This window comes from Xiphophorus maculatus, chromosome 1 (assembly GCF_002775205.1).
Source record: "Xiphophorus maculatus strain JP 163 A chromosome 1, X_maculatus-5.0-male, whole genome shotgun sequence".
Lineage (NCBI taxonomy): Eukaryota > Metazoa > Chordata > Actinopteri > Cyprinodontiformes > Poeciliidae > Xiphophorus > Xiphophorus maculatus.
In genome coordinates this window covers 19,952,308-19,963,778 of record NC_036443.1, presented here as the reverse complement: position 1 = coordinate 19,963,778, position 11,471 = coordinate 19,952,308, and the positions used below count along the sequence as shown (strand labels likewise).

The following is an 11,471-nucleotide window of genomic DNA, read 5'->3' as shown; positions in this document are numbered from 1 at the left end:
TGGAGTACAGTAGACATGATACATTAGATCCCTCTTTAGTCTTTGTGTTTAATGTCCTCAAGAGATAAAGGATTCAGCAGACGTCAGCGTCCAAGTCCTGCCTTTGCCACACCTTCACCCTGTGGCAAGTGCTATTAGCTGCAGATTAGGCGGTGCCAGCCTGTTGCAATCAAATCCATGGAGGATTTAAGTACTAATGTGATTTAATACCACCAAGATCCAACAGAGGGTGCTCTTAAGCAGGCAACCTCAAAAGCTCAGCATCTCCAAATAAGTAGGCTCAACACAAACAAAATGATATCGGAAAAGAAAATGTATATAACTTAAAAGACTTTTCCCATACCTAGTTTGTCTTTTTTTAATTCAGATATTCACTGTGAGACTCAACAGTGACCAAGGCAGACAAAGAAATAAAACAACAAATAGGAAAAGGAAAAGCAGCATAGTGTAGGCCAACCATGGTGACAATTGGAAATATATTACAGATTAAAACAGGTAAGAAAATTAACATTTATATCAGACTGTTGGTGAAGTGAACCAACAGATAAAATAACTTTTAAATTAGCGTTTAGGTCCACTAAAAGATTATTAGACTCTACATCCTTTGGCCATAACGAAGACAAAAAAGGGGACTGTCTCGATGAGACAAATCTCCCTATATATTGATTTTTTAAGTGTATTTACAGTTCATGTCCAAGGTAGGCCGGCATGTGATATAAACAGATACATGCCACCCCAAAAGAAAATAAAATGAGGAGAGTCAGAAGAGCAAACTACTCATGACGAGCTATCAAAGGCTGGCTGATGAAAACAGGAGGAGTCCCTTCTGTTTTTACTTCTCTTTCAAGTCCTAGTTCACGCTCTCCGACATGTTAAGCGCTTCCTGGATTTCACGGACAACAAGGATTCGGGCGAGCATCTGCTCCAGGTGCTCCCGGGGGATTGGTTGTGTTGAGTACCAAATGGGGCTGTTTGGAGCCACCACCGGCTCCGGGGTCAGGTAGAAGGTGTCGTTACGGCCTTTAGCACTCTGAGGACTGTACAAACACACAACGGAAACAAGAGTGAGGATATTTTATGGGTGTACTTATTAGATTAAAGGTTATAGTTATTTATACTTTAGAGCATAAATAGAGATATCCTTGTAACCCATTCACTTTCTGTTGTTACAAAATCAGAACCTCATTACTGGCTATTACTCAAGCATAATTTCCATAAAATAAAAAACATTGTACTGGTCACGATCTGTAACAGCCAGGGAAAGTTTGATTGGTGGATCTCTTGTTAAGTCATTTAGGCCGAGGTTCTCCAACCCCGGCCCTGAGTTACTGTCAAAGTAAGTCTTTAAGTTACTGTAAGGTACTTCTTTAATCAAACAGTTTCTGCAGAACCAAAGTGGAAAGTAAAAAATAACTTCATAACACATGATTCGAGTGTCTTTACACCCGGCTATGTAACTTAAACAGCTTTCTATGGTATGTAATTAGGTACATAACCATTATAGACAATGAGTCTTAGCCACCTACTAAAATCCATGATTTCAAATTACACAATTTGAACTGACGTTCGAAGACACTTTTGCATGATGGAGGTGCTGGAAATGAAAATAAAAAATGCGACATCATTTTAATTAACTACAATTAAGATGTATGCTAGTCAGGTTTAGGAGCAACATTTTCAGGAAATTTGAATGGACAGCTGATATCTAGGGATGCACTGAATTCCACTGAATGAAGAGCAACTGAGCTTATTCATATAAGCTCTCATTTATTGCTTTCATTCGTCTTGGTATATGTAGCTTTGGAACAACATAAAAAACCCAAATCATTCAGCAAGAGCAACAACTCAGAGATGAAGGTAAAATATGTTTCTCAAAACAACATGTTAGAAGTTGAAGGAAACAATTAATGATTGAACATAAAAGTGGACGGTGTATCGGCATGAACTGATGTTGACCACTTGACATATTGGAAATGTCCATTTTTCCAGTGTTTTAACATTAGTAAAAAGCATGTAATCTCAAATATCGATTATCCTCCAAAACAACTACATTACTATCAGATATCAACATTTTTCCCATTGCTGCATTCCTGATAGAACATGCAAACTTAAGACATAAACTTGAGTTTGTATTTCAGACTTTTTAAGACATAGAATTACCAAATAAGGTTCAGGTCTTTAGGGTTCAATAAATATTCATTTTTAAAAGATGGAGAAGCTAGATTATTCAGCATCAATGTTTTTTTTTCCAGATTCTCAACAGCAATAATCTTGCAAATTAAGACACTTCAGCGCAGAGTGCAGCATCTTCACACCCTTTCAATTACACCAACCAGTAATTTTACTTACCGTATTTTCCGCACTATAAGGCGCACCTAAAAACCTTCAATTTTCTCAAAAGCCGACAGTGCGCCTTATAATCCGGTGCGCCTTATATATGGACCAATATTGAGCCACAACAGGTCTCGCAACTACGGTAAGCAGACGCCGACTTTATTTTCCCCGTAGAGGAAGAAACGGAGGAAAGCAGACGCCAACTTCATTTCCCCCGTAGAAGAAGAAACGGGAAAGCAGACGCCAACTTCATTATCCCCATAGAAGAAGAAACGGGAAAGCAGACGCCAACTTCATTTTCCCCGTAGAAGAAGAAACGGGAAAGCAGACTCCGATGCAGCCAGCGGTGCAAGCTGGGTTTTGTGTAAAGACCCCAAAATGGCTCCTATTAAGAGACACGCTTACAACGCAGAGTTTAAGCTCAAGGCGATCAGTCACACAGTAGAACACGGGAATGGGCTCTTTGCACCTGCCGCGCTGACGTCACAACCGCATGCGCAAATGCGGCTCTCCTTTTTCGCTTCGAGTTACCATGACAGCTAGAAAAGACAAAGTCTTATTTCAGACGCAAATAAAACAATACTATGAACATTGTTGTCTTTCTAATATAATGGGCTTTTAAGTTTTCATGGATTTCCAAACGATCCTGAATTAAGAAGACGGTGGCTTGTAAATATTCGTCGCTACCAGTTAAAGCTAACGCCGCACAGCAAAGTTTACAGCCTTCACTTCACTCCGGATCAACTTCTTCAGCCTAAAGAAGAAGGTAAAGGAGCCTCCTGTGTTATTTCCATGGAATCACTTCTGTATTCAGCCTGAAAGAGTTTATGGGAACCAGAGAGCAGACCAGAACCAGACAGCCGAGCAACTGATCCGCCTGTACACACCGTTGTAAACACCGTCCTGCTTCACAAGAAGCATGAAAAACTAATAAAGCGAAGTAACACGGAGACCTTAAGGAACACGGCCATATTTTTCTAAAAGCAACAACTTTGAACCTGAACCAGCTGAACTAGAACTCCGACACCAGAGCTAATGTTAAGCTATGGGCTTGTTGTTCCTCAGGCTTCAGAAGCAAAAAGCCTGAACCGTAAAATCCCCGTTACTTGGTCTCTGACACTGACGACAACAAACACAGGTAATATACTTGAACACAAGGTAAAAACATTGTCCGTTAATGAATGATGAAAAATGTTTAGATACTTAAATAGCACATTTTTACAAGAAAAATGTCTAGCATAAGCTAAAGCTAATGTTAGCCACAAAGTTTAAAGAAAGTAAAACTCACCTTCGTATCTGTGTATAACGAGGCGAACATGTTAAAAACTTTCTCCAGCTACTTGTTGGGGCTTCGGATCGATGTTCATCATTAAGCTGAGGTGCAAAGAGCCCATAGAGCAGCAGCAAGAGAATTTGACATGAACAATCAATGGCGCAGAAGTGGAGGAAGCAACAGCTGTTCATTTTGGGAATGAACAGAGTTTTCAGAATGCTGGTTTGTAATCTATTAATAAAGTTTGACTGACCTATCTGACTATTTTGTCAACATTCCCTTTATCGCAGTTCCATCTAATGGATGCATAACGTAACCCCAGCCTCTACTGTAGCGTCTATTCTATGCGCCTTATAATGCAGTGCGCCTTATATATGAAAAAAGTTTTAAAATAGGCCATTCATTGAAGGTGCGCCTTATAATGCGGTGCGCCTTATAGTGCGGAAAATACGGTAATCATAGCAGCTCCTCTAAGAGAAACTAAATCTTATTACGAAGTCGCTTCCTATTTACCATTTGAAGAGGTAGAAATCATAGAGCTTGATAGGGCAGCGCAGTGGGTTCTCAGGGTCCTCCAGCTGTTCCGAGTACATGTCATCTGTCACTGAACGAGAAGTAAAGACAGTCATCATTACTCTCAATGGAGAACTGCAACTCGTCATTTTGGATTTTATCGGAAAGCACAAGGTATGTGCAGCTTTTTGAGGTTCTACCGCAGCAAAAGAGACCATGTAAAAAAAAAACTGGTCATAAACAATCAACAGTTGTGGGCGATGATGTTTGTGTGAAAGCATAAAAAAATCTAACAAAATTCACAAATAATAGATCTATCCTTTGGGTTTAGAGCTCACATGTGTTTGATTACACGTGTGAACTCTATACACATGTTTATCACAGAAGTTACTGCGCTAAACGATAATATTGTTTTGAGACCATTTTCAAGTGATATAATGTTAAAGGTATTATAATGCATGAATACATTCTTAAAGATAAATACACTTTCATTTCTAATGAACATTTAACACTACAACTTGAAGATATTTCATATAACCAAAATAAACAAAACAGCAACAAAAAAATTTGAAATATGAAGTTTCTAAACAAAATTGTCCTTTAAAAAAAGTTGAGTCCAAAGCACCAAACTGAAGACTTTTTGGATTTAATCAGAAAGCACAAGTACAAGTTTTTCTACCAAAAACGACTTCTACCAGAAAGAGAAAACGATAAATCATGCAAATGGAAATTATTGAGCTTGCTTTAATTTATCATGCATTTTATAATTGAGCTATTCCTTATTGTGACAGGCCTACTGATTACCTCATACATGAGTAAACATAATAAACAGGATTTTTACACAGTCTACAAGAGAGTAGACTGTGTAAACTACTGCACTTTTAAAAAGAGTGAAAATCGCACTAACATTTTTTTTTAAGGCCACTGGTCAATAGTTTGAATTGAATCATATTATGCAATTATAAAAGGACTTTAACATCTGTTTATCCTCTTACCTTTCTGTCCTATGAACCTCTCCGCTGACTTTAGGTACCGTATGCTGGTGCTCTTGTCTTTGGGATTGTTGGGACTCTTCCTGGTGTGTCTCAACACCTTTGAAAAAGCCAATTTTAGATGCTGATCCACTGTTTTTAGGTGGAAATATCTGGAAAACAGAGCAACATCAAAAATGAGGCAGTACTACTAAAGATATACAGTAGATGAATGCAGACCGATCGACATTTGATTATACATCATTAAATGAATAAAACCCTTTTTGTTAATTAAATATCTGCAGAACCATCAGAATACTGGAGGGCTTTGAAACTCACTTTGTGTTGAAGAACATGAGAGTTGTGAGCAGTGTTGATGGAGAATGAGCTCCCAGCTGTTTACACTCCCACAGCATCTCCTCTGTTACATGACTGGGAATAACATACCCTGGGGAAAGAAGTAAAGAGCAGAATATCAAGAGCTGGTAGGTTTAGAAAACTGTTGCACATGCAGCTGGAACTTAGGGAATTAATGCAAAGCAAATTCAAAAAATAAATAAATATATGAGTGTACCTAGAGGATGAACTGACGGCCTCCAGGGGTCCAAGATTAGATGTAGACAATGAGCGAAACGAGTATAGTACTGATCTGAGAAAATGTCGTCAACTCGACCGTTATCAAACAGATACTGCAGGGAAGAAGAGAGAGAAGCAGATCATCAGTGGTGCCATTAACTTCTAGTCTATTGGATGCAGAGATGCTTAGCAGGACAAATAAAACAAGCCCTAGAGTTCTATCAAAATGTCAAAATCCACTTAAGAAACTTTCATTTAGTTCCTGTTTGGAAGGCAGTAAAATTTAGTTTTAAGATTATTGGAACAAAATAATTATTTTTCCAACTTCAATTGTAAACTATACAAATTAAAAGCCCTGAATTTCTTTTCTGTGTTAACTAAAATCTGCTACAGATCAACAGAGTTTTGGGGATGAATGAGTGTAACTAACCTTTTGTATGCAGAGAAATACATAATAAAGAACATCCGCCTCGTATGATTCTCCTTCAAGCCCCCGAGCCTCTGCTGTCATCAGAGACAGACCCATGCAGAGCTCAGCCACGGCACACGACACCAGATCCTCCTGGAAACGGAGCGCCTGGCGTCCTGAAGCACCACATAAGAAAAAATGCCAATTGAGAAATGAACAGAAAATCCTTTACCATCCCACAATGGGGAAAGTTGTTCATACCAATTATTGTTTGTCACTTTAACTCTAAGTAAAATGCATGGTCTCTCACGGCCTATTGGAGCAAGTTTGTTCTGATCCGATTTGTCCAGCTCTGCATTTTTCCTCTGAGCCCAGAGCCGCCACACGTCCAGCCCCTCCTCTGGCTTCAGGGTCGCGGGCAGCAGCAGCTCCTGCACCTGCACTTGCTGCTGACCTTGACCATCTACTTCTGCGACCACTGTCTGACCCTGACAACAACCAACCAAAACAAAAATTAAAAACTTTCACTGAGCTGAAATGAAACACCTGCAGAATGAAAGGATGCTGTGTTATTACCTGTAGCGGCTGTCCATCCTGCCCTGTCAGTCCCTGTGTGTGCAGCACCTGCTGCTGGGGGTCCCAGATAATGGATTGTGTGGCGTTGGAGTAGCCCTGCACAGCCACGGGAATGTGGATGTTTCCGTTCATCAGCTGGGCGGGAAAGAGCGTATTTGCGGCCAGTGTGTGAACCACTTCCTCTTGGTTGCTCATCCCAGTGGAGCTCGTTATGCTGGAAACCGCCTGCACAGTCTGACTTTGACTAGTAGGGCTTTTTAGCTTATCGCTTTCGATGGTGACCTGGGTCGGCATTGTGGTCAATGTTGTAGTGTTTGTCCCTGCCACCTGCACCGTCCCGTAAGCTTCCTGGGGGATGGCAATGTGTGTGACCTGCTCACGGCCCCCAGACCCAGCAGGAGCAGAGTACACAGGAATGGTCCAGGTTTCACCTGTGGGACTGGTGATTGTACCAGTAGCGCTGTAAAGGTGGGAACTGTCTACAGTTAGGAGGTCTGGCCGCAGTGACACGTAGCTCTGCTGCTGCCCCTGACCCTGTGGGATTGCCAACACTGTGGCTACCTGCTGACCAGGCAGGGCATACGACACAGTGATGGGCATGTCCACCTTACGCTTTTTAGCTGGCTGCAGGACCCCTGGTGCTTGGGATGTAGTAACCGCGGTTCCCATCACCCTCCGCTCCACACCGTCCTGCTGCTGAGTGGGGGACAGGGCCCCCACCGTCTGGATCTGGATCTGCTGCCCACCTGCCACAGCTGCCACCAGCTGGGCTTGCAGCTGAAACACACAAGGTCAGAAGTAATAATGAGTAAAGTAAAGTAAAATAAAAAAATTCTTGTACACTACTGTGTTTCACACAGATGTGCTATTACAATATCTCATTGCAATAGCTCCAGCCATTATGTAAAGAAAAAAACCCACTAATACTCAAATTTCATTTAAAAAAAATTGTTTTTTTAAACTTCGAATTGAGAATCAAGACTTGCTGTGTGAATGAAGTCCCAACCTGTTTACTGCCTCATCTTGCTATAAACTCCAGTACCAATAGTATATGGACAAACCTGTTGCTGCTGTTCCTCTGTCAGTTCCCCAGGCTGAATCAGCTGTGCAGTGGTAATGCCCTGCAGCTGCTGATGGGAACCAGCGGGCACCTGGAGTACCTGGCCAAGCATCTGACCCTGTTGCTGGCCTTGAATTTGCACCTGTGCATTATTATAAGCAGGACATTAAGCGGAAACATGATATTGTCAAACTGGATAAGATGACAATATGTTTTTCTTAAAATTCAGATTCTGACCTGCACAATCTGTTGTTCTGCATTCTGTTGGACAGTCTGTTGTGATGCAGAGTCCTGCATCTGCTGCTGCTGTGGCTGGACCTGCACCTGAACCTGCAACAGAGGATAAGGTTTTCATTTTTAAAAGAAGCACTCTCAAAACAAAATTACATATGTATATATTGCAGTCATTTTGGTTAAGGTTGTATTCCACATTAGAAATCAGAGTGAACATAAACTGAGCCAGGTGACTGCTTCAACACACCTGAATCAAATACAAATGTCATTAGCAGAAATCTGTATAAACTACATAGCATGAAATTGCAGAAGTTTTTCAGCTATTTAATTCAGGTGTGCTGGACTACAAAGGCATCTAAAAGTTTAAAATAACTTGTCCTTCATCTGAAAACCCTGAGCTAAACAAATAAAGTTGTAGAGAATTTCTGCACTGCAATAATTAAACAACAAACACCACTAAAATACTTCAAAGGAAGAAGCGATCAGGAATAACTAATTAAATTGCAAAGTCAGGAGCACACACACAAAACATAATTCACTAGTAGAGACGAAAATAAAATTCACATAAAACAGATACTGTATAAAACAATGCAGAAGCAACATCAAACTCCACCTGAGTCAAAAGGAGTTTAATATTTCTGAACTGAAATGGAAAAAGCAACTGCACACACACAATTACCTCTACTTAGATTAGAGCTCCAAACATTTAAAAGCATCTTATTTTTCAAGGTGTATCCTTTCTTGATTAGACTTGGTAAAAGACCTCCAAGATTAGACAAGGTGAGACTTAAATACTTCAAAACCCCAAAATAAAATCTAACAATCAGTCCTTTAGTAGCTAGGAAGTCAGGTATCTTGCAGGGTATAATCTGTGTCAAGTGTGTGCATCTATTGCCATGAAGCCAAGCATGCAACCAAGCATGCTTGTGTACTCATAATGAATGCACTCTGAATTCACGACACTATATAACATGCAGCATATGCTGACCAGATTCTTGTTAAAATGCAATATATGTATATATTGTACACACAAATATCATAATGAAAATACATAGTTGATGCACTAACCTAAATAATCTGGTCTGAAGTTTAATCATGTGCATTCTTTATGTGCTTGCAATAAAGAATGCACAGACCAAAGGTTTGGACACACCTTCTAATTCAATGGGTTTTCTTTATTTTCATGACTATTTATAAGGCAAGAAATCCCTGACAGGGCACACCTATGAAGTGAAAACCATTTCAGGTGACTACCTCTTGAAGCTCATCAAGAAAATGCAGAGTGTGTGCAAAGCAGCAATCACAGCAAAAGGTTGCTACTTTGAAGAAACTAGAATATAAGGGGTATTTTCAGTTGTTTTACACTTTTTTGTTTAGTACATATTTCCACATGTGTTATTCATAGTTTTGATGCCTTCAGTGTGAATCTGCAATGTCAATAGTCATGAAAATAAAGGAAACTCATTGAATTATATATATATATACACATTTTTGAATCTGCATTGGGGGGTGTAACACACAAACTTCATTTACCGGACATGCCAGCTCCAACAGCGACCCAGCCACTTCTGTACTGTCTGTATAGATGCAGTTGGTCTCTTGTTGGTAAACCATAGTGGTAGTGGTGGTTGTAGTGTCTCCACTTTGTTGGCTGAACTCCTGCAAAGCATCAGGACCTTTACTGGCCAAGGACTCCAGGAATTCCTTCATACGATGTTGAGGAATGCTCCGAGCTTTCTGTCTCACTAGCTCCTCATATGAGCTGCTGCTATCCATGGCATTATTCATAGCTGCAGAGTGTTATCCCTTAGATGAGATGGAAACCTGGAGGAAAAGATATAAAGCGAAATTTTGAATTTCAATTAAAACTATAATAAATAAAATAATAATAAAAAAAGATGACTACATTAAAATCATCCAACACCGGCTTCAGTCGGACGCAGTCAGAGCTAAATGACTGGTGATAGCACAGAGAGAGATTGTAATAGGAAAGGGTTAATTCCGGCTGAGTGTAAACGAGCTGGGACAAAAGCGCGGTCACTTTCCAAATCGAATGCAGAAGACTTGGGTTGGTAACATATTCAGGATGAAACGGGCACGCTTGAAACTGGATTTATGTTACTGTAATGTTTACGGCTACATGTCTGAACAGACCCCAACCAAGTTGTTGATTACACAACGCGCTAGGTTAGCCAGGTGCATTGCTAACTAGCCGCGTGTTGTTTGCAAAATAAAGCCAATCACGGTGTCGTTGGAAACAAGCGTCAAATCCAACAATTCAGGTGGCAATTGTCGCTTCGCAATAGATTAAAGGTGTGTTCAAACCATCAGTTCCTGACAAACCATCATACGTCAGTTGCGCTTTACTGTTTTTCTCTGATTACCTTAAAGCTAATAGGCTAGTATTAGCATGGATATTGGCTACCTGTCTCTAACAGCTCGAAGTTTAAGTCGTCCACAACGGTTTTCCTCCAATAAGCTGGACAGCGCAATATTGTCGGTGTTTTTAGCAGCTACCTAATGGGTTGCTTTTTTTCCGTTAGCTGTAGTTTTTCCTTTTTTTCCCACCCGACTCATATTCCGCTGGGCGCCATCTTACAACAGCGTCCTCAAACCAATAGGCTACCGATTTGTAACTCTGGGGTGCTATCGCGATATTTCTGACAGGTAAAATCGCGAGGATCTTCAGTTGCTTTGTAATCTGTTAAAGGCGACTCGTACAATCAGAAAAGCAGAGCTGACGGCGCAGATATCGTTCCACCTTAAAACACAGTTCTTCCAGAGACACGCTCCTAGTGGCTCACTGGCATCTAAATCTTTTAAGGTGGTGCCAGAGAGATGCACCGAATATTTAGTAGGGACTTCCGAAGCTCTGGGCAGGTGGGAGTTAATTCCCATGCACTTCAGTCTGGCGTGGTGTTATCCCACGTTGTTTAATGTTTATGGTTTAAAGTGCTCTTATTGTGGTCATATAAATCTCAGCTCAAAAGTATTCCTGTCCATACAACTGTTATTCTGATGCCATATGTGATGAATCAGTTTACATCAGTAGTAGTAGTTATACTATAATGCGATTTTATGTACTGCTATAATGAGAATGAAGGTCGAAAGAGTGGTAAACTAGCTACATTTATCTATCCAAGAGTACAGAGTTTATGAGCTGCCTGAACAAGTCTTGAGTTAAAAGTATTATCCTGATTCAGATAAGCTTGGAAGAAGTGGTGATGTAAAGCAGGTGTCTTCATGCTTTACTTTAGCATTGATTTTTGTTGCCAATATACAGTAGACTACAGAGTTAAACATTGTAGCTGTATTGTATTTTTTAAACTCAGAACATCACAGTTAAAACTTTAGGTGCACTTAAGAAAAAATGTCAAGCACACCGGTACAAGTTACTCTACAGCCCTAAATGACATAATCATCTGGGTTTTCCCTCATTGTTTATTCTAGTAATCACTTCTGATTTTGAAGACATGACTAAATTAATCACTGGCATAATAATGTCATTTGTGCTGCAGCAGCCAA

General features: G+C 40.3%; 1 protein-coding gene across 2 annotated transcripts; it reads right to left on the bottom strand.

Moving 5' to 3' along the window:
* Positions 1 to 342: 342 nt before the first annotated feature.
* On the bottom strand, positions 343 to 10,681 carry qrich1 (glutamine rich 1). 2 transcript variants are annotated; one of them, XM_023337988.1, is made up of 12 exons: positions 10,372 to 10,681; positions 9,480 to 9,770; positions 7,950 to 8,042; positions 7,714 to 7,854; positions 6,653 to 7,429; positions 6,387 to 6,564; positions 6,098 to 6,252; positions 5,666 to 5,780; positions 5,431 to 5,539; positions 5,116 to 5,264; positions 4,121 to 4,211; positions 343 to 1,037 (listed from the first exon to the last, which is right to left on the bottom strand). In XM_023337988.1, the coding sequence occupies exons 2-12, from the start codon at positions 9,732 to 9,734 to the stop codon at positions 851 to 853; spliced, it is 2,250 nt and encodes a 749-aa protein (XP_023193756.1). In that variant the 5' UTR covers positions 9,735 to 9,770; positions 10,372 to 10,681; the 3' UTR covers positions 343 to 850. The 2 variants fall into 2 exon arrangements, with proteins under 2 accessions (XP_023193756.1, XP_023193761.1); XM_023337993.1 differs by having other exon boundaries at positions 10,464 to 10,681.
* Between the last annotated feature and the right edge of the window lie 790 nt (positions 10,682 to 11,471).

Bases quoted from the DNA above. Each gene is read 5' to 3' on its own strand.
- qrich1 (XM_023337988.1), bottom strand. From the start codon at position 9,734: ATGAATAATGCCATGGATAGCAGCAGCTCATATGAGGAGCTAGTGAGA. The intron at 6,565-6,652 runs GTAATAACACAG...GGTTGTTGTCAG, and splicing joins AGGATGGACAGCCGCTACAG to GGTCAGACAGTGGTCGCAGA. The intron at 4,212-5,115 runs GTAAGAGGATAA...CTTCTCGTTCAG, and splicing joins GAGGTTCATAGGACAGAAAG to TGACAGATGACATGTACTCG.